The following is a 23,499-nucleotide window of genomic DNA, read 5'->3' as shown; positions in this document are numbered from 1 at the left end:
TCTGCAGCCCTCCCCAGATCGGCAGAGGGGGTGGAACAATGACCGGGACGGCTCGGAAGAGTGGGGTAATTGGCCGGGTACAATTGGGGAGAAAAAAGGGGGGGGTCCAAAAACAAAAACACAGACCAGAGTGTCAACGATTCCATAGGCTTCCCTCTCTCAGCTTGCTGAAAACACACACAAAACCAGTGAAGGCATAGCTCTTTGTGATGTGTTGTATTCATTTCTATTTTCTGTTTTTTCTTAATTCTTAAAATGTCATCTCTAATGTGACCAGTCTTCCTCTCCATGTACCATAGCTGTTTTCTGTAACGGGGTTTCCAGTAACAGTGTGCCCTGTAATGGTGTGTTTTTCAGGCTGGATTTTTCAAGAGTAACTACAAGCAGATGATTGCAGACACAGGAGGCGAAGATGAAGAAGATCAAAATGAAGATCAAAACGACACAGCAGAAACATGAGAGTATTCTGAAAGGATTCTGGAAATGCCAAATGCACGCTCTTTAGCCTCCCTTAGCTCCTCTTAGCTCACCTCAGACACACCTAAGCAAACTGATCAGTTACATTCAAAACCTCCATGACATCAGTGCAAAGCCAGTCTAACATTGGTGTCATGAAGCGTGACCGGTTGATTTGGTTGTTGCTTACTTCTGCGCCCAATCATGCTGTTTTTTTTTTAACATGTAGTGTAACGTCATGGTCTTCTGTTAAAAACGAACTTATATTGGATAAATATTAGAAAGGAAACTGAGACTGGATGGGACTAGGAAATCTGGGTAAGCTGTGGTCACTTTCACTAAAAAATTTCTGTTTAGTATTCTCAATCCAATGTCCTGCTGAATCACCTACTTCTGTTTCGTTTAAACACTTTTACAGACCATGAGTTTCTTCGGTCTTTTGACGTTTCCTTGTGTGATCTCCTGGTTAGGATGAGAAAAGGTTTTCCTATAGAAGAAAGTCATTGATGTTTCTTAAGTTCTCAGATTTTTCTTTGACTGCTTTAGATTTTATTGTGTTTTCTCTGAAACTTATAGCTTCCACATTGTTTGAAATGTAAGACACTTATGAGTTGACTCTATGCTTTTTCATGAATATTTATTTTCATATGTAACAAGTGATGCTTCATAAACTTTGGCAAATTGAGAAAAGGAAACCTGAAATGTCTTTCATAACATTCAGGGCAACTTAGAAAAACAGACAAGGGAGAAGTCAAGATGTTGAAAATATCCACATTTTCTAACATAAAAAGCCATTCAACCATACAATAATTTTACAATGAAAAAAGTTTCAATATACAATACCTGAGGTTCTAAATTTTTTTTCCCTCAAATGTAAACAAAATTGGTAGCGTACTGGTCTATTCTGTTGTCTACCAACAGAGGGATCGCGGTTTGAATCCCCGTGTTACCTCCGGCTTGGTCGGGCGTCCCTACAGGGCTGTGTCTGCGGGTGGGAAGCCGAATGTGGGTATGTGTCCTGGTCGCTGCACTAGCACTGCCTCTGGTCGGTCAGGACGCCTGTGCAGGGGGAAGGGGGAACTGGAATAGCGTGATCCTCCCATGCGCTATGTATCCCTGGTGAAACTTTTCACTTTCAGGTGGAAAGAAGCGGCTGGTGACTCCACATGTATCGGGGGAGGCATGTGGTAGTCTGCAGCCCTCCCCGGATCGGCAGAGGGGGCTGGAGCAATGACCAGGATGGCTCAGAAGAGTGGGGTAATTGGCCGGATACAATTGCGGAGAAAAAGGGGAAGAAATCCAAAAGAAAAAAAATGTAAACAAATTTCAGTGGCCATTACTCTTTGATACCATGTGAAGTACACTTAGGTGGCAGGATAGGCAGACTAACTTGATGTTGGTATTCTGAAGTTGGGGCAAGTTCAACCATCTTTATTCACAGATCAAAAAGTATGTACCCTCCATCTGTGACTTGACTCAATTTAAGTGCATTGATCAAGTTTAACTGTCTTCAACAGACTAGCAGCCTGTCAGTAAGAGCAGGGAGAGGAGGGAGACGCTAAGGGATAGGAAAAGGGAAACTGAGAGCAGTGATGCATTTCCTGTTGCCGGTGTCGCTGGGGATGGCATGTCACCTACTGTTTCCTTTAAGAAGGTTCCAAACCTTGATACTTTAGTAAAGGTCTGTATATCTGTGTGTGCCCTTATGCTGGTTTCATCCATAATAACTACAGCTGCCTGGAACCAGGAGGAATCTGACTGGCAAAGCAGGGCCCCCCCCTGATCCACCTGAAAATATGATGACAAACGGAAGGGGGGGATTACCAGTAATTGAGGTCCTGATACATTTCATTATCCTATTCTGAACATGCTGTACCATCTACTATCTATTTAACCTGACATAAAGAATATCTCAACTTGATATGTCAAACAAAAGTACTTTTTCTTACCTGCTGAATGTCCATGGCATAAGTACAGATAATCTCTGAATCCGAAGCGTTCCCACAGCTCGTTACATTAGTGTCAATGTGTTGTAGAATTGTGCCAGCTTTTCTATTGCCTGCAAGAATTAGATTTACTCCAGTAAACATATAAACAGTTTATATAAGCAACAATGTCTGGTCAAAAAAGTGTGCTACTTAATAGAAGATAAGGTAAAATGACACTTGCACGCAAAGACACTCCACAAACTCTAAACGCAGTCTCCACAGCCATTTTGCACCTACCTCTGGTCGAGTTGCCATTCCCCCAGCCTGCTACCCAGCACTGTCTTCCAACGGGGAAGGTCCTGGCATTGGTCAGATCCAAACACACTGGCTGAATATAGTCATTATAACTGACTGGATTGAGCAGCTGTATTAATGCGATGTTGGGACCTGTCATGTTGCTCAATGTAATATTCAATACATCCAGAGACGTCTGAAACTCCTGAATGCTGTTTACAAGATGTGGGCCCAGGAAAACACTCCACTCACTGACATTCAGTCTGGTGCTGTGAAGACATGATTTGCATGCATATGAATGATGATGCATTCCTCAACACTATTATTGAAAAATGGTAGATTAAAGAGGCTTAAGTTTATTAAGTTCAATGCCAACTTTGAGATGCAATGAGCAGCAGTGAGGATGAAGTCCTCAGTGATAAGGGTTCCTCCACAAACATGGAGTCCCTTTCTCTGAAGACTAACAATCCAGGGCCAAGATCCTCCAGTCACAACACCACTGGGCTCCATTACTCGGTGATTCAATGGGGCACGACCGCAAACTGATCCTGAACATGACAGAGGGGAATTAAATCAAGTGAAGATTCTGTCCAGCTCAATCAAACACCAAAAAGTAAAGTTTTCCTGGGGTAAATATGTGAAGAATTGTGGAAAAATAAAGATAATTTATCTTTAGATATTCACAGTCCTAAAAATTTCACTTCCATAAAGTAATGAATGTCTGAATGTAAAAAATGATGAAGAGCAAGAATCTCTTAAAAAATTAGGTGGCTTCATGTTGGCCGACTGATTTGCATCTAAATAAGCCATTAAGGATTTGTAAATGGGTAGAATAATTGGAAGAATTTGTGCCAAAAGCTATATATACTTAAATATACTTACGCACTGGACTGCTTATAGTATTAGCACATGAACTTGTTATTGTTGGTTTAATTGTTGAAGGTGCTGGTAGACCAGGACAGGTGGTGCTGCTGTCGGCATCTGGACCATTGGAGGCAAAGTGGACAAAGCCTGGCTTGTCAGTCTTGATGTGGGAGTTGATCCAGGACTGGTATCGAGACACTCTGGAATAGACTCCAGGCAGATTGGGCCGAGCACAGCCAAAACCAAAACTGACAATCCCAGACTGGATCCACACAGAATCCTGCTGACTCACCATTGGACCTCCAGAGTCTCCCTGAGACACAACAGTTGTTGAATTAACATCACTATAATTTAATGAACCAATCTGATCCGAGAATAATTTCAGTAAACTGGACTATACCTGACACGCGTCCTTGCCTCCTGCCAGAACACCAGCACAGATCATATTGTCTGTGATTGCACCGATTCCATTGAGACAGTTACACCGTCTGTTTCCAACAACTGGAACTTCGACCTCTTGTAAGGTTTGTGGGAAGGGTAAGGATACTGGAGAACCAAGGAAATCACACATAATTGTTGAATAAATCTACAAAATGAAGGAGACTTATTTTAAGAACCTGAACCCAAATCAATATAGTTTTCACCAATAAAAGATGACTCACTTTCTTCATTGATTCCCCCCCAGCCAGTGACCCAGCTATCTGTACCATTGTTGAACACACTGTCACTGGCTGCCAGACACACAGGTCGGATGTAGTCAGTGAATTTGACTGGGGAGGACAGTCTGAGTAGAGCTATGTCATTATCATTGGTATCACTGTTGTAGTTTGGATGGAGAATGATCCTGGAAACACCTCTGGACAGTTGATTTGGGTTGCTGCCTTGTAGGTTCTGGCGACCCAACGAAATTTTCCAGTTTGAGGGATTGGAGCTGAGATAAATGTCAGAGAAAAGAACTGGTGGTGTAAAAGATGTCTAAAAAGACAATTACATCAGGAAGAGTCATATTCAGTTGGATAATATCAACAAGTCAGTCGCTTGGGACCATCAAATTTGACATTGGTTTGTAGTTTCAAGGAGTACTGATTCCAGTGCACTTCTTTTCAAAGTGGGTCAAAGATAGCAGTAGGCTGAGAAAGTGTATATATTGTGCGTGTCACGTTGTTGATCCTTACCTGAAGAAGCAGTGTGCAGCAGAGATCACCCACTCCCTGTTGATGAGGGAACCTCCACAAACATGGCTGCCAAACCACTGTAGACTTGTCTGCCAGGGCCAACTTCCTGCTGGAGCATCTTCACCTCCAACTATCCTGTTGTCGAGTGGAGTGAGACCACACACTGGAAAACAAAATGTTTCTTCTTAGTTCATTGTTTTAACAATATGTAGCTGGTATGGGCAGCATGAAGGAGAACAAAACAAAACAAAACCATAGGATGTAGGTGAGTATTATGTGTTGAATATGTTACCTAAAACAGGCTGAAGGAGGTGTTTTTAAAAGAGAATGTCTGGATGTTGAATTCTTACATTTTGCACTCGAAGGGTTGGAGGGGGCTGTTGTAGTTTTAGTAGTTGCAGTAGCTGGTGTTGAAGTAAAAGGATCTGGTAGACCAGGACAGGTGGTGCTGCTGTCGGCATCTGGACCATTGGAGGCAAAGTGGACAAAGCCTGGCTTGTCAGTCTTGATGTGGGAGTTGATCCAGGACTGGTATCGAGACACTCTGGAATAGACTCCAGGCAGATTGGGCCGAGCACAGCCAAAACCAAAACTGACAATCCCAGACTGGATCCACACAGAATCCTGCTGACTCACCATTGGACCTCCAGAGTCTCCCTGAGACACAACAGTTGTTGAATTAACATCACTATAATTTAATGAACCAATCTGATCCGAGAATAATTTCAGTAAACTGGACTATACCTGACACGCGTCCTTGCCTCCTGCCAGAACACCAGCACAGATCATATTGTCTGTGATTGCACCGATTCCATTGAGACAGTTACACCGTCTGTTTCCAACAACTGGAACTTCGACCTCTTGTAAGGTTTGTGGGAAGGGTAAGGATACTGGAGAACCAAGGAAATCACACATAATTGTTGAATAAATCTACAAAATGAAGGAGACTTATTTTAAGAACCTGAACCCAAATCAATGTAGTTTTCACCAATAAAAGATGACTCACTTTCTTCATTGATTCCCCCCCAGCCAGTGACCCAGCTATCTGTACCATTGTTGAACACACTGTCACTGGCTGCCAGACACACAGGTCGGATGTAGTCAGTGAATTTGACTGGGGAGGACAGTCTGAGTAGAGCTATGTCATTATCATTGGTATCACTGTTGTAGTTTGGATGGAGAATGATCCTGGAAACACTTCTGGACAGTTGATTTGGGTTGCTGCCTTGTAGGTTCTGGCGACCCAACGAAATTTTCCAGTTTGAGGGATTGGAGCTGAGATAAATGTCAGAGAAAAGAACTGGTGGTGTAAAAGATGTCTAAAAAGACAATTACATCAGGAAGAGTCATATTCAGTTGGATAATTTCAACAAGTCAGTCGCTTGGGACCATCAAATTTGAGATTGGTTTGTAGTTTCAAGGAGTACTGATTCCAGTGCACTTCTTTTCAAAGTGGGTCAAAGATAGCAGTAGGCTGAGAAAGTGTAAATATTGTGCGTTTCACTTTGTTGATCCTTACCTGAAGAAGCAGTGTGCAGCAGAGATCACCCACTCCCTGTTGATGAGGGAACCTCCACAAACATGGCTGCCAAACCACTGTAGACTTGTCTGCCAGGGCCAACTTCCTGCTGGAGCATCTTCACCTCCAACTATCCTGTTGTCGAGTGGAGTGAGACCACACACTGGAAAACAAAATGTTTCTTCTTAGTTCATTGTTTTAACAATATGTAGCTGGTATGGGCAGCATGAAGGAGAACAAAACAAAACAAAACCATAGGATGTAGGTGAGTATTATGTGTTGAATATGTTACCTAAAACAGGCTGAAGGAGGTGTTTTTAAAAGAAAATGTCTGGATGTTGAATTCTTACATTTTGCACTCAAAGGGTTGGAGGGGGCTGTTGTAGTTTTAGTAGTTGCAGTAGCTGGTGTTGCAGTAAAAGGATCTGGTAGACCAGGACAGGTGGTGCTGCTGTCGGCATCTGGACCATTGGAGGCAAAGTGGACAAAGCCTGGCTTGTCAGTCTTGATGTGGGAGTTGATCCAGGACTGGTATCGAGACACTCTGGAATAGACTCCAGGCAGATTGGGCCGAGCACAGCCAAAACCAAAACTGACAATCCCAGACTGGATCCACACAGAATCCTGCTGACTCACCATTGGACCTCCAGAGTCTCCCTGAGACACAACAGTTGTTGAATTAATTAATTGCTGATGTGATGAGAATGGGTCAGGTTTTGTAATTACCACACAACACTAAAAACCACCGATGCACTAAAGGGAACAAATAATACTTTAGGAACATCTGGAATAGTGGAAGCATCAGCCCTTGTGTGTCAGTCCTCACATTGTGTTAAGACCAAATTGGGTAAAGACCTGCAAGTCTACCTGTGCGAGTCCACCGAGTAAGGACACTGACTGGTAATTACCCTTTTCCTATTTTCTATCATTGCCTTCCTCACCCACCATGTGCTACAAAGATATCCTTGTCATTCATGGTTATCGAAAAAATTACCTCTTTTGCAGACAATGCTACCCTGAGAACATCTATTTACTCAGGAAAGCCTCCTCTAGCCACCCCTGGTTACTGCTCTTATTAAGCTATTTGTGGTTGTGATATACCACCCACCAGGGTGTCAACTGGGGAACTTTGTAGTCAAATAGACATCTTACTGTCAGCCATTCATGATGATGACACACCAGTGATTGTCATGGGAGACATGAATATCTATACTGACAAAATTCAAGCGACTGACTTCCTGTCCCTTCTCTCCTCTTTTGACCTCAAACAGGTCCCCACCCCTCCCACACACACATTGATTAATACTCTTGATCTGATTTTGACTTGGAACTGCTCCACAGAAAATCTTAGTCCCCCCCCCCCCACACACACACACACATATACATCTGTCAGACCATTTCTTTATTCAATTCACGGCCTCTTTACTGGAACATCCTCACATTCCTCCACAAATGGTCTTCTTTCGCCGCAACATCTGGTCCCTTACACCGACCTAGCTTTCCAATGAGGTCTTGGCTTCCATGCCTCCTCATTATGAATTCTCTTCACTCCCTGTCAATGAGGCTACAGACACACTCTGTTCCTCACTAACCTCATATCTTAACAATCTCTGCCCTTTAGCATCCAAACCTGCTCGTAAGCCCCAAGTAGCCCATGGCTCACTGAGGTCATCAGAGAGCAAAGGGTGGGGCTCAGAGTGGCAGAGTAAAACCAGAGAGTCTGCTGACCTCATTGACTATCAACGTCTCCTAGCATCATTCTCCTCTTGCTTAAAAACAGTTAAGATCACTTACTATCAGAACAAAATCTGTGGCACCACTGATGCTCGAAAAATGTTTTCTGCTTTGAACTCAGTCCTCAATCCACCTCCAACCTCCACTCTGCTCACACCAGACATGTTCGCCTTATACTTTACTGATAAGGTTTCTGCCATCAGTAACCAGTTCTCTGAGCCTGACCAACTGTCTGTCACTGCCAGTTAACAGTGCCTCACTCACTCAACTCATTCTCCCCCCTGATCGAGGAGGAAGTCTCCAAGCTTCAGCTGTACTCTCGTCCCACTATCTGTCAGACCATTTCCCCTGTACTTAACCCCGCAGTCACACACATCATCAACTCCTCACTTACAATAGGTGTGTTCCCCATTGCATTTAAGCAAGCTTGGGTCACCCCGCTGCTCAAAAAAACCTTCACTCAACCCAGCCCAGGTTGAAAACTACAGACCGGTTTCACTTCTACCCTTTCCTTCAAAAATACTTGAGTGCACAGTCTTTAACCAAGTCTCTTAATTCCTTTCTGAGAACAATCTGTACAATCCGAGTCAGTCTGGCTTTAAGCGAGTTCACTCTACTGAAACGGCACTCCTGCCGGAAATGGAATCACTGCATTTGGCTAGAGCTGCTGGTCAGTCCTCAGATTTATTAGTGCTAGATCTGTTAGCTGCCTTTGACATGGTTAACCACCAAATCCTCTTCTCCACACTCAATGTGCTTGGTATCTCAGGATCTGCCCTCCACTGGTACATGTCCTACCTTTCAGGGAGATCTTTTATTCTATTTTACTACTTTTATTAATCCCCATGGTGCAAATCTTTCTCTGCATTTAACCCATCCTAGCTGTGTAACTAGGAGCAGTGGGCTGCTGCCGTGCAAGCGCCTGGGGACCAACTCCAATTCTTTTTTCCATTGCCCTGGTCAGGGACACAGACAGGAGTATTAACCCTAACATGCATGTCTTTTTAGAGTATCTTGGAAGGGAGAAGTGTCCAAACCGCATGGTTTATCCATGGGGGTGCCACAAGGGTCAGTGCTCGGTCAGTCCCCTTCTCTTCTCAACATACACCACCTCATTTGGTGCAATCATTCCCTCCCATGGTTTCACATACAATTGCTATGCTGACGATACCCAGCTCTTTCGATCATTCCCACCAGATGACCCCACAGTCTCGGCATGGATATCGTCATGCCTTGCTGATATCTCTGCATGGATTAAAGAACATCACCTTCAGCTTAACCTATCTAAGACTGAGCTACTTGTCATCCCAGCCAGTCCATCCATATAACAATAGATAAAATATCCAGCTCGGATCAACCCAACTCATGCCAACAAAGTCTGCCCGAAACCTGGGTGTCATGGTTGATGACCAACTACCCTTTAAGGTTCACATGGCCTTGATTGCTCAGTCGTGCCAATTTGCTCTGTACAACATCAGGATAATTAGACCTGTCTGAGCATGCAGCATGACTCCTGGTACAGGCTATTGTAATATCATGCATTGACTACAGCAACTCCTTACTGGCAGGTCTCCCTGCATGCACTTTCAAACCTCTGCAAATGATCCAGAACGTGTCAGCGTGCCTGGTCTTCAACCAACCCAAAACAGCACATGTCACTCCACTGTTCATATCCCTCCACTGGCTCCTGGTTGCTGCCTGCATCAAATGTAAAACCTTGATGCTTGCCAGCAATTAAAATGGTCCCCACCTACCTGAACTCCCTCATTCAGGTCTATACTCAGTCCCGCTCACTACACACAGCCAATGAAAGGTGCCTGGCACTTCTACCACAACGGGGCCCAAAGTCACTAGTCAGACAGACTCTTCTCTTCTGTAGTTCCCTGGTGGTGGACCAAGTTACTAAACTCCATTCGATCCACTGAGTCCTTCTCCATCTTTCAGAAGAAGCTAAAGACCCAGCTCTTTCACGAACACCTCCACACCTGATAGCATTAATAATAATAATTAAAAAAAAGCTTCTATACACTACCTTTGTGCACTGCCTGTTGACACAGATGTCCCATCAGACTTGAACCTAGTTATTTGGCACTTAATTGCATTGTTGTCTCTTACTAGATCCTTGCTTGTGTTGTATTAACTCTCAGATGTACGTCGCTTTGGATAAAAGTCTCTGCTAAATGAAATTGTAACATTGTAACAACTGGATTAGATTTAATCATGTTTAAAAGTACCTGACAAGAGTCTTTGCCTCCTGCCAGAACACCAGCACAGATCATATTGTCTGTGATTGTACCGACTCCATTGAGACAGTTACACTGTCTATTCCCAACCACTGGAACCTCCACTTCCTGTAGGGCTTGAGGAGGAGGGAGGGACACTGAGGAAGATGGAGGACGAAATGAATTAGTTTAGTGATTGTGTTTACTCACTAAAGTCCGTTTCCCACGTGAAAGATAAAAAAAGATAAAAAAATCCTACATTGAAGACACAACATGCTATGTATTGTACCACACAAAATTGAGGTATATCTACAAACATAACTGAAGGGTTTGAATATAGATTAACAATTAGCATTTTTGTCTTTCTCATGCTGAATATGGAGCTGTCAGGGAAGAGGAAAAGAGGAAGGCCAAAGAGGAGGTTTATGGATGTGGTGAAGGAGGACATGCAGGAGGCTGGTGTGACAGAGGAAGATGCAGAAGACAGGAACAAATGGAAACAGATGATACGCTGTGGCGACCCCTAACGGCAGCAGCCGAAAGTAGTAGTAGATTCTGTGTCCTTCTCAACCGATCATAATTGAAAATACAGGTAAGTTTTAAAAAGGAAATTAATTCTAAATGCTAAGTACTAATAAATCTTATTTTAATACTTCCATAGTATGGATAGGAATTGCGCCACATTCAAATGGGATTTTTACCATGGAATGATTGTTTGTTTTGCACTGTTTTGATTGAAATGCAATGAAGACTGAGACGTCATTTAAAGAAATGTAAAGACGTGATTAATGTTTAGTTTTGTTTGTTTTCCATGTTTAAAGCACCACACAGTGAGATGCAATACAGCTGAGAGGCTTTCATTTCAAGCTGGGTTGCATTCAACCCTGACACTAATTCAACATTTCCTTCTTTTAAAGCAATTCCCCACCTCTTGTTTTTGAGTATAGATGTAGTGACGTGAAAAAAAGTATCAATACTTTTGCATCTCTTTTTAGCATGTTTTCCACATGTCACTTATTGAAAACGAATGGCATGTGTGCATTTTAATTTGTGTTGTTTCACTGTAATGACTGGTTTTAAACATGGCACACATTTCTTTCCCATCGATATCTCATAGAGTACATACACCATTGGTGGTGATTGAGGTGAGTTTCCCCCCTTCTCTGTGAAGTGCATTGGGTGTCAAGATTAAGTGCTATGTAAATGTAATCCATTATTATTATTATTATTATTATTATTAGTAGTAGTAGTATTAATATTATTGTAATTTCTTTCATATTTCCTGTTTTACATCCTGTAGAGCCGGATCCAAACTATGGACCTGAGGCACTATAGGGCAGATGTCACTTGATTGACAGTACTCATCGTAATATGTGGGCTGTTCCGAGTAGGGCGATCTTCTGGACTGCACAGATGTTGATGTTGCCTGGGATATTGTTGTTGAACTTTTCCATTCCCTTCTTCATGAGTCCTAGCCCCCCCGATGACCACTGGTGTTGTTTCGGTCTTCATTCCCCACATCCTGTTGATTTCAATCTCCAGGTCTTTGCACTTGGTCAGCTTCTCTGTGACTTTCACTGAGGTGTTTTTTCAGATGGTATTGCCATGTCGACGAGCATGCACTTCTTTTGCTTCCTGTCCTTGATAACGATGTTAGGCTTATTGGATTTTATCTCTCTGTCAGTGTGGATGGGCATGTCCCAGAGGATGGTGACACCATTGTTTTCAGTGACTTTTTTTGGATGATGTTCGTACCACGTCTCAGTCGTCTTGATCTTGTAACTCCTGCAGATCTTCCAGTGCAGGTGTGCTGCTGCCTTGTTGTATCTGTATATGTATGTACCCGGTCTTTGCCAGTTTCGGGCAGCCTGAGACAATGTGGTCGACGGTTTCTCCGTACATTCCACAGAGTCTGTATTTTGGGTCAGTTCCATCTTTGATGATGCGATGGTGATAGGATCTGGTTGCCAGGCTCTGGTCTTGTGCAGCAATTATCAGGCCCTCCGTAACTATAATAGCATTATAATTATTGTTATTATTATATTGTTATAACAATATAATATTGTTATTATTGTAATAATAATAACAATAATATTGTTGTTATTATTATTATTATATGAAAAAAATAAAGCCACTTTATTTGACATTGGATTCTTACAACAAATTGTATTCTTACAATGAATTTGTTATCTGAATTTAACCCATCCTATTGTATAGCAGCAGTGGGCAGCTGCAGCTCCTGGGGACCAACTCCAGTTCTTCTTTCCATTGCCTTGCTCATGGGCACAGACAGGAGTATTAACCCTAACATGCATGTCTTTTTGATGGTGAGACGAAACTGGAGCACCCAGAGGAAACCCATGCAGACACGGGGAGAACATGCAAACTCCACACAGAAAGGACCTGGGACGGCCTGGGGTTCGAACCCAGGACCTCCTTGCTGTGAGGTAACAGTGCTAACCATCGGGCTACCGTGCCACCAAAAATACAGACACATCTGTTTTGGCAAATACATCAGCTTAACAAAAATACATCAGTATAAAAGGCTACACTTATCCAGTCAGAGTATTTGAGGTGCTACAGAAGAGAAATTATCCTAAAAGGAGTTAATGACTCTCACCTCCTTCATTGACTGTTCCCCAGCCAGTGACCCAGCTACCTGTACCATTGTTGAACACACTGTCACTGGCTGCCAGACAGACAGGTCGGATGTAGTCAGTGAATCTGATAGGTGAGGACAGTCTGAGCAGAGCTATGTCATTATCACTGGTATCACTGTCGTAGTTTGGATGGAGAATAATCTGTGTCACTCTCCGGAACACCTCATTAGGGTTTTTTCCCTCCTGGTTTTGGCGACCAAGGAAAATCCTCCAGCCTGTTTTGCTTGAGCTGGATGAAAGGGGTAAATATATTTTTAAACGAACTGTTGTTTCTTTCATGAGGAAGCTATTATAGACACATCACACAGCAACTCACCTGGAGAAGCAGTGAGCAGCAGACATCACCCACTCCTTGTTGATGAGGGAACCTCCACAAACATGGCTGCCAAACCACTGTAGACTTGTCTGCCAGGGCCAACTTCCTGCTGGGGCATCCGCACCTCCAACTATCCTGTTGTTGAGTGGAGTGATGCCACATACTGGAACACAAAATGATTCAGCTGAGTTCATTTCAAATTAACAATGTCTTGCTTGATTTGGCGGTATGAAGTGGAGTTAAATAAAACCATAGACAGAAGAGTATCATTTGATAAATATATTTTTAACACACAAAAGGAGGCAGTCTTAGTAGAGAATGGCTACGTGGAAGCACATACTACAGCAAACAACGTTAACACTATATGGTCATTTACACTTTTCACACATAAAAAGTATAAATGCAGCTGTATTTATCAGCTTCCTATACTTAACAAAGAACAGATTTAAGCCAAATACAGAAGCAAATTATTGTGTTCATGTAATTTTCTTTAAACATGGCATCCGACAAAAAAATAAAATACCCATCAAAATCAACATTTTACCCCTCTGGGAATTGAATATTAAAGAAAAATTCCACTGACCCTCTGCACTTGTTGGTGGGTCAGGTGGCAGCGATGTAGAGGCACAAGGACACGCAGGGGGTTTGCTGGAAGGATCCGGAAGACCAGGACAAGTGGTGCTGCTGTCAGCATCTGGACCACTCGAGGTAAAGTGGACAAAGCCTGGCTTGTCAGTCTTGATGTGGGAGTTGATCCAGGACTGGAATCGAGACACTCTGGAGTAGACTCCAGGCAGATTGGGCCGAGCACAGCCAAAACCAAAACTAAAAATTCCAGACTGGATCCAGAGAGAATCCTGCTGGCTCACCATTGGTCCGCCTGAGTCTCCCTGATGAGATGAGAATGTGTTGTGTTGTTTAATTATTACACAAGTAAAACACACTGAAACACTGAAAGGAACACAGAAAATTTTAGGAACAACTGGATTAGATTTAATCGTGTTTAAAAGTACCTGACAAGAGTCCTTGCCTCCTTCCAGAACACCAGCACAGATCATATTGTCTGTGATTGTACCGACTCCATTGAGACAGTTACACTGTCTGTTCCCCACCACTGGAAGCTCCACTTCCTGTAGGGCCTGAGTATGAGGGAGGGGGACTGAGGAAGATGGAGGATGAAAAAACAAGATTAGTGATCATTTACTCAATAACAACTGTCCCTCATCAAACATGAAGTAAACAAATATTAATTATGACAAGCCAAGCAACTGTCACATGTATGTTGTACAGTGTATTTGTATATTATTGTACATTTCTCATTACATATTTTATATCATTGTACTTATCGTGGAAAACAAATTTCAGTTTAATTTATAAACTATTCTTTATATAAAAATATTAAAAGAATTGATGAATGACACCAATAATTCTTATGGGATTATCACCTGATGAACTATTTTGCCTTTTGATACCTAAATGGCAGTTTAATAAATTCTAAAGGGTCTGACAATAACCTACCAAGTATGTTGGGTGTTTAACATCTGACAACCATTGTGAATCTATTATTGATAATTTCATCCAATGTGCGTCTCCAAGTTCAAACCTTAATGTAAATCAACATTTCAGAGAATCGAGAATCAAGACTTCAGTGCCTATGTAGAATTATAATGTAGGTTTTTTTTTGTTTGGTTTTGAGTACAGAGTTCTTGTGATTGGTTTAAATGAATTGGTAGCCAGTGACTGAAACTCACAACATGACTTCTCTTGCTTAAAATCAACTTTTCTAGAAAAACAGCTAGTTCCAGTTTTTTTTGTTTTTTTTGTTTTTTAATATAAAAATCATGTGTAAATGTATTATATAATGTATTATCAGTGGTGGGCTGTCAGGGCCATCAGGAGCTTCTCTGCTGGCCCTATCAAAATCATAACTTGTTTTTCATAGTTCAATTTAAGTGTGCCAGAAATGTATCTTAACTCAATTACTTGCTTTATTGTGGGGCTGAGCAGGGATTTCCTTTGTCATCTAAACGCACTACAGCTCCTTGGACCTGCACTAGTTTGTATTGCTAGCCTTTCGTTGAAGCCCAAAGCTGAAAACTGATTATAACTTTGAGTGACCGCATCATCAGCCAATCAAATTTTGATGTGTAGTGACAGAACACCCCAGGGCCCTGTGATGTGTCGGTGTTAGCCCCGGTGTTGTCATCATCTTTGAGTTTGAGCCTTTGGCGAGTTGTGAGCGAACTAAGCGCAATGCTCGCCGCATTCACAGCCCCCCCCCCACAATCAAAATTCTTAAAAACAAAAGTGAATTAAAATCAAACAATACCACACAAACAATAAAGCTAAGATGATACATTCACATAATTTGGTCTTCAATATGAATTAAAGGTTGATACATCCAGGGTCTATAAATTTGTAAGACTGCACATTTCAGCAGTTCTTTTGCAGATTTTAAATTCATACATTTCAGCGATTTAAAATACAGTGTAAATGCATTACAAAAAGCATTGAAAATGGGTGGGGTTTTCATAAATTTAGATGTGTATATAATGTTTTGCCATTATGAGAATTGTGCTAATCAGCCTATTTTCTCATTTCTCTTTCATCACCAGTTCATACATTACATCCACATGTGATTTGAGTTCAACAGATACAGTCTTTTGTTTAAACCATTCTTCCATTTGTTTCCAAAATAGTTGGGAGTGACAACATACGTAGAAAATATGCTCCATGGTTTCAATATCTGAATTGCAAAATGAAAAGACATTATTTTCAAAATTGAATCTTAATCTAATCATTTAGTTGGAGGGATATATAAAATGGATTTCCTTAGCTTTGGGTAGTAGGGGATAATGTAAGAAATTTGTTTTTAATCTTAGCACTTTTGCAAGGTCCATGTCTCTAAAGTCAAGTACTCTATTGAATTGGCTTGAGTATAAGTCATTGGACAATGTCTGTCTCATCAGACTGTTGTTACATTTCTTTTATCAAGGAATTGGAATTCTCCAATGTACAGATTTGCCAATGTTGCCATTGAATTGGTGCGCAGGACTACTCTTTTGGCCAAAAGTAAAAATTGTTTTGAGATAGCATTAGTAAGGCTGGCAAACTGTTTAGGATGACAGAAAAAAACCAATCTAACACAAAAATCATTATATGCTAACAAGTCTCCATTTGTATCTAAGAGATCTCAAACAGACCAGATATTTCTGTCTATCCATTCTTTGTAGAACAGGGATTTATTTTTTATAAAGAATGTATCTGTTGTTCCATAGTGGTGTGGAATGAGGAGTAAAATTATGTTTGTACAACATTCGCCAATATAAGAGGACTTGCTGATGATAGCTGGATAACCTAATAGGCAGCTTCTTGATGTTATAATCACATTTTAAAAGAAAATCTAAACCTCCAATAGCATTGAATAAATTGTCTGGAAAAATGTGCCATAATCTAGATGGAGATTTGAAATAGGATTTAAGCCATTTCAATGTTAATGTTCCATTCATACATTCAATATCAATGGCTTTTAAACCACCTTCTTCATAGTTTTTAACCAAGACAGGCTTTTTTTAGTGCGTTTTGTTATTCCAAATACAATTAAAATTTAGTTGATTCACAGTTTTTATAATGTATTGGTCCAATGCCAGGGAGTATGTAGGGTGTAGGATTCTGGAAATACTTTCAACTTTACTGAGGTAAGTGTGACCAAATATAGTGAGATCTCTTTGCAGCCAATAGTTTAAAATATTTTTACAATTTGTCAATTTCCTCATCAAATTTGAATATTTCCTTTCTTCTAGATTTTTGGTTAGATGTATTCCCAAGTACTTCACCCGTTTTAATAGGTATGTTATAAATTGTTTTATGGGTACAGTTTTTAACTGTTCACATTTGTTAAGATTGAGAAACAATCCAGAGGCTTTTGAAAAAACACTAATTGTTTGTATAGCAGCAGGGATTTGAAGTTCATTTTTCAGAAAAACGGTTGTGTCATCCGTGTACTGGCTAATGATCAATTATTTTTCAAAGATTTTGATGCCATGAAGATTCTGACAATTTTTATCAAAATATCTAGCATTTCTGCTGCCAAGATGAATAGACCAGGACTAATTGGACAGTTTTGAATTATGCCTCTTCCTAAATCAAAACAGCTTGTAGTGTTGAAAGGCAAGGCAACTGAACTAGTTCTATTATTATAGAAATTGTGAATTATATCTATAAATTTTGGCCAATACCCATAATGCTGTACTGCTTGGGTTACGAATGGATGTTCTATCACATCAAATGCTTTCTTGAAGTCAAGAAATAAAATGTAACCCTTATCTTCTATAAAATCTTCATAATCCAGAATATCTAGCATAATGTTATCATGTATTGATCTCTCATTCATAAACCCAGATTGCATTGTGCTAACAACTTGGGGTAGAGTTGTTTGTAATCTCCTTAGCAAAAATATGAGCCAAGAACTTATAGTCGTTATTCAGGAGGGTAATAGGCCCAAGGATGTCAACTACTCTTGCATCTTTTCCTGGTTTTTGGAATAAGGACAATAACTCCTTGTTTCATGGTTGGTGGGAGATTACGGTTTTCAACAGCTTCGAACACCTGTTATAAAAGTTATTTTAAATCATTCCAAAAATTCCAACGTCTTTTATACCCCTCAAGCTCTTGCTTGGGGTTTCTCTCTCTCAAGTCTCGTTCTCCTTTGACAGCAGCGAAAGCGTTTCGGTCATCTCTTCCCCCGACTTCTTGCAGTCCCCAATCTCCGTCCTGTTGAATGCAATGCCGTCACAGTTTTCTTTTATCTTGGCCGTTATTTCTTCCAGTTTTTGATCTAGTTTGTCAAATCGACCAATCCGGGACTGAATGGCATTTAGCAGGGTGGCGTTGGATATCTGGTCGGGCTCCATCTCACCTGTCTTCCCTCTTTTTGAAGGTTCGTTGTGTAGGCGTAGTCATCGGTCGTTTTGTTTCTTTAGCTTGTTTCTTCGGTGACTTCGACGCCATGGTATTTCAAAGCAACACAGAACGTTTGTAAATAGCCCTTGCTATATGTATTTGAGAAAAGTTCTGTTGGGTAAATCTCAGAATAAAATCAAATTCCTTGAACGTTTGCGTCCGATGACGACCGTAGAGTGTCCACTCAGCCCGCCATCTTGCCCCAGTCCCGCGTTCACAGCTGACGATCTCGTTGTCGACCTACGGTAGGATTGTCACAGTTTCTGTCTACACGTTCTGCCAAATGGACTAAGTTACTGGATGCGTTTTGTGAGTGAAGGCGGCCACTTGCTGAAGTTGCATGAGTGGCTGTTGGACGCCACATTAACTGTGGAAACTTGTTTGTGACCTTCGCCAGGCAGTACGCATTTGGACGCTATCCGCGGCTAATCTAGCAAACTACGTGACCTATCAGCCTTTTTTTTTTTCCTGGTGCACATTTATGACTGTATGATCAAAAACTTCTCATGGTTGCGGTGATTAAAAACCCTCTGAAGACATTTGTTCTTGCCACTGCCGCTCGTTCTCCTCATTCACGCTCTAGCTCGCTCGACCGACGGTGCTTTCTTGCCACCGTACGCATGCGCACAGTTTAGCTCGGGCAGCAACTGGCCATTATGTATTTGGGTATGAGTGTCGAAAGTAAACGAGACATCGACAGTATTTCACAAGCCAGCAAATAATTCACTGCTGATCTCAGCACAGGAGAGCTGGAGGGACACCGAATGAACCAAAAATAATTTGCTTTATTCGCCTTGCTGCCATGTTTGTTTGACTAACATCATGAGGGTGATTAGACACGGAAGTGCCGTAGACTTAACTGTAAAAACTTCGCTATAAAGTACAATTTAAAGAGTAGGATTAATCACAGTCACAGCTGGAAATCACCGCAGTAGCTACAATAAAACATGTCCCATGGCTGAGCTATGGTTTTTTTTAACCAATTCTTATTGCTTTAGATACTTAAGTCTCTTAAGTCTGTGTAATGCTGGAGATACTACAAAAAAAGGAATTAAATGATATTAAACGACAAGTATGTTTCTTTCCAACCAAGCAATATAACCTTTCAGACAGTGAACGTACACTACAATTCAATAATCTGGAGGGCACTCTCGATAGGGATTCAGGAGATTTGTGCAGCTGTAATTACAGTGAAGAACGTCAGTATTGCGTTAATGAATCACATTACTCACCTCCCTCCTTGATGCTGCCCCAGCCAGTGATCCAGCTATCTGTACCATTGCTGAACACACTGTCACTGGCTGCCAGACAGACAGGCCGGATGTAGTCAGTGAAATTGACCGGTGAGGACAGTCTGAGCAGAGCTATGTCATTATCGCTGGTGTCATTGTAGTTTGGATGGACAATAATTTCAGCAACACGTCTGGACACTTCATTTGGGTTACTGCCTTGTAGATTCTGGCGACCCAGGGAAATTTGCCAATTTGAAGTACAGGAGCTATGAAAGAAAAATGTTATTCAGTTTACTTTTGTGTATTTGAGTGGTTTCCCCCCCAGTATTGATTTTCCTTCTGTTCAGAACAAACTTGGGCACAAATATATCTCATGAAGAGGAAAATAATGTAGTTACAGGGCATAATGCAGTAATAAAAGAAAGTGTTGACTGCTTGATTAGTTTAAAGTTGTGTTCACTTCATTTGCACGTTTAAAAGTGACAACTTCCAATTGGTGGGACTGACCACCAGACTCCAACAATGCAGTACTTCCAATTACTCTCTATCACCCACCTGAGGAAACAGTGGGCGGCGGACATCACCCACTCCCTGTTTATAAGGGAACCTCCACAAACATGTCTGCCAAACATCTGCAGACTTGCCTGCCAAGGCCAACTTCCTGCTGGGGCATCCTCACCTCCAACTATCCTGGTTTTGAGTGGGACGGTGCCACATACTGCAAAGATGTTAAAGCAGTCACATATTACTGGAATCATTCCCATAGATACATCTGTTTATATCACACAAATACAACAACAACAACAACAACAACAACAATATAATAATAATGATAATGATAGTAAATTAAACTTATGTAGCGCTTTTCTAACACTCAAAGTCGCTTTACAATATACTACTACTCCCACCACTACTATCCATCCATCCATGCACTGTCCAAGCCACTTATCCTAATCGGGGTCACGGGGATGGTGGAGGCTATCCCAGCAGTAATTGGGCTGGGGTACGTTCAGCGGCCCTGTGATGGCCTGGTGGCCTGTCCAGGGTGTATCTCTGCCACCACTACTAGTACTATTTCCCACCCCACCCCCTTATTTTCTGCCCAATTGCACCCAGCCAATTACTCCACTCTTCCAAGCCATCCCGGTCGCTGCTCCACTCCTCTGCCAATCCGGGGAGGGCTACAGACTACCACATGCCTCCTCTGATACATGTGGAGTCGCCAGCTGCTTCTTTTTCACCTGACATTGAGAAGTTTCTCCAGGGAGATGTAGCGCATGGGAGGATCACACTATTCCCCCCCCCAGTTCCCCCTCCCCCATGAACAGGTGCCCCAACCGACCAGAGGAGACTCTAGTGCAGTGACCAGGACACATACCCACATCCGGCTTCCCACCCACAGACACGGCCAATTGTGTCTGTAGGGATGCCTGACGAAGCCGGAGATAACACAGGGATTCAAACAGGCAATCCCTGTGTTGGTAGGCAACTGAATAGACCGCTAGGCTATCCGGATGCCCACTATTAGTACTACTAATGATGAAGATAATAATTATGATAATGATAATATTAATAACATGTACTTGAGTCTAGTTGCAGTCTTGGATGACTAATCACAGTGCCAAACAAGTAAATAGAGTAGATGACTCCCTCTATTCTTAGACTGTCTATTCAGACAAGGAAAAACTCAACAGAAAAACCAAAACAAAAAACAAAAACAAAAACCTTATCAGACTAAAAAGTGGCCAAGCATCAGAGATGGGCTCTCTCTTCCAGGACAGGATGGACATAGCTGCAGAACTGCTGAGAAGACAAGGATTTATCATCTGGTCTCATTTGAAACTTACCATCGATTTGAGAAAGGGAACCTGTGAAAAAGAAAACATTATGTTGGAGTAATTATTCTTCTTATTAATGTTGCTGTGCAGTATATTGACATGTGAATGCCTCATGGTGGCAAATGAAAACTTTGCCGTTTCTTCCACATAAAATAATGAGTAGAGACTGGTGGTTAGTTTGAATTGACAATGAAAGAAAAAAAGAAAATTAAAGTCTTCTGACCTGTTCTCTTTTGTTGTTGATTAAATGTGATTCTGCAACTTAACTTCAGGATAATATTTTAGGAAAAAAACCCCCAAAACCTATGAGTATGAGTATTATACGTATATATATATAATTGTAGTGTCTTCAGTTATATATATATATATATATATATATATATATATATATATATATATATATATATATATATAATATAACTTTGTTAAAAGAAACACTCAACGGTAGGGATAGTGCTCAACAAACAAGGAGCAAAATAATCCAGTTAGTCAAATAATTTTTTATGAGACAGTACAAGCCTGTTTCATGCTATAAACAATCATCAGCTGTCAATGAAACGACAGTTGATGATTGCTTATAGCAATGTATATATATATATATATATATATATATATATATATATATATATATATATATATATATATATATATAATATATATATATGTGTGTGTGTTTATATGTGTGTGTATATATATATATATATATATATATATATATATATATATAAATGTATGTATGTATGTATGTATGTATGTATGTATGTATGTATGTATGTATGTATGTATATGTATATATACACGCGATATGAGTAGATATGGAAGTAATGGCATAGTATCTTTGAGGTATGCTATTAACTCTTTATTGACCAAAACACTGACATGTTATTAGGCTTCATTCTATTCTAATATGATTTAACTCTGAAGATAACATTTTTCCATCTACAGTTCACGACAACAGACACCAAGAATATGAAGGCAAACACAAAATGATAGTTGTCCAGGATAATTCACGTCAACATTTTGAGTGATATCTTTTTCAATAACATCTATATTTGAAAAAAAAAGTTCTAAGTCAGCACACTTACACCTACTGTGGCCACTTACCTTCCACTAACAGGGTGATCAGAGAGAAAACACAGACCCATCTCCTTAAAGCCATCGTGTGACTGTGCATTGTGAGGTCGTGATCGTGCTCGTTTAAGTACTACATTGGACCTGGAGCCACTCCCATGGTATACAACGGCCTTTCTTTCATAAACATTCAGTTTCCTTGTTCCTTTTTGTTTAGTATATCCCAAGGAATGCATTCTTGGAACAGAATAGTACATAGCTGCACATATGAACGCAAAGACTGGCGTCTCCGTTGGGGTAGACAAATGCTCTGGTTGACTAAAACAAAGCTTTGACGTGTAGGGAGATTTTAGAAGGATGCAAGGATGCTTTCTTTCTCTCTTTCCTTCTTTTGGTTGTTTAAAAACAAAGAACATAGTAGTGGTAAACAAGGCAGTGAGACGCAAGAAACCCGCAGGGGCTTATTCCTGGTATCTGCCTAAAATAAATTACAAACAATATTCATTATATAACATCAAAACAATACAAAAAATTATGACAAACAAAACACAAAGGTGGTTGAAGTGAGTTACACCCTTCAATGTGAATCACTTTGGGCATCTAGAAAAGCGCTATATAAATGTAATGATTATTATTATAAAAAAAACAAATATAAAGTTGAAATTTATTTATTTATTTTTGTTGTTGTGGGCGTCACAGTGGCGCAGTGGTTAGCGCGGTTCCCTCATAGAAAGAAGGTCCTGGGTTCGAGCCCCGGGGTGGTCCAACCTTGGGGGTCGTCCCGGGTTGTCCTCTGTGTGGAGTTTGCATGTTCTCCCTGTGTCTGCGTGGGTTTCCTCTGGGTGCTCCGGTTTCCTCCCACAGACATGTACATCAGGTGAATCTGCATTACTAAAATTGTCCCTAGGTATGAGTGTGTGTGTGTGTGTCGGCCCTGTGTGTTGGCCTGGCGGCCTGTCCAGGTTGTCTTCCCGCCTGCCGCACAATGACTGCTGGGATAGGCTCCAGCATCCGCAAGCCTGAGAGCAGGATAAGCGGTTCGGGTTAATGTGATGGATGGCTAGATAATTTTTTTCGTGAATTTGGCGATGCAAATTCACATTTGCAGCAGCCTCACCCAGTACCAGTTTCAAACTGGCATATTTAGTCTGATCCATGCTCCATTGAATTTTGTGCAGATGATGATTTTATACATACTCTGTTGTATTAACATTTTGTATGTGTGTGT

General features: G+C 41.1%; 2 protein-coding genes across 2 annotated transcripts in view; one reads left to right on the top strand and one right to left on the bottom strand.

The window, feature by feature from the left end:
- The window catches only part of LOC130127311 (integrin alpha-M-like), a 79,482-nt gene extending 78,812 nt beyond the window's left edge, over window positions 1-670 (top strand). The window contains exon 30 of the mRNA XM_056296911.1: window positions 358-670. Within this exon, the coding sequence (XP_056152886.1) occupies window positions 358-459 (102 nt within the window). The 3' untranslated portion in view covers window positions 460-670. The remainder of the gene's footprint in view (window positions 1-357) is intronic.
- Window positions 665-22,359, bottom strand: LOC130127313 (transmembrane protease serine 9-like). Its single transcript, XM_056296914.1, has 17 exons — window positions 22,305-22,359; window positions 19,894-20,110; window positions 12,813-13,060; window positions 10,205-10,350; window positions 6,587-6,893; window positions 6,237-6,399; window positions 5,724-5,992; window positions 5,462-5,607; window positions 5,077-5,374; window positions 4,718-4,898; window positions 4,205-4,473; window positions 3,943-4,088; window positions 3,561-3,855; window positions 3,055-3,226; window positions 2,682-2,947; window positions 2,406-2,515; window positions 665-2,244 (listed from the first exon to the last, which is right to left on the bottom strand). The coding sequence occupies exons 1-17, from the start codon at window positions 22,357-22,359 to the stop codon at window positions 1,975-1,977; spliced, it is 3,558 nt and encodes a 1,185-aa protein (XP_056152889.1). The 3' UTR covers window positions 665-1,974.
- Between the last annotated feature and the right edge of the window lie 1,140 nt (window positions 22,360-23,499).

Source organism: Lampris incognitus, chromosome 17, assembly GCF_029633865.1.
Source record: "Lampris incognitus isolate fLamInc1 chromosome 17, fLamInc1.hap2, whole genome shotgun sequence".
NCBI classification, from domain to species: domain Eukaryota; kingdom Metazoa; phylum Chordata; class Actinopteri; order Lampriformes; family Lampridae; genus Lampris; species Lampris incognitus.
This window is presented reverse-complemented; position numbering and strand designations above follow the sequence as displayed.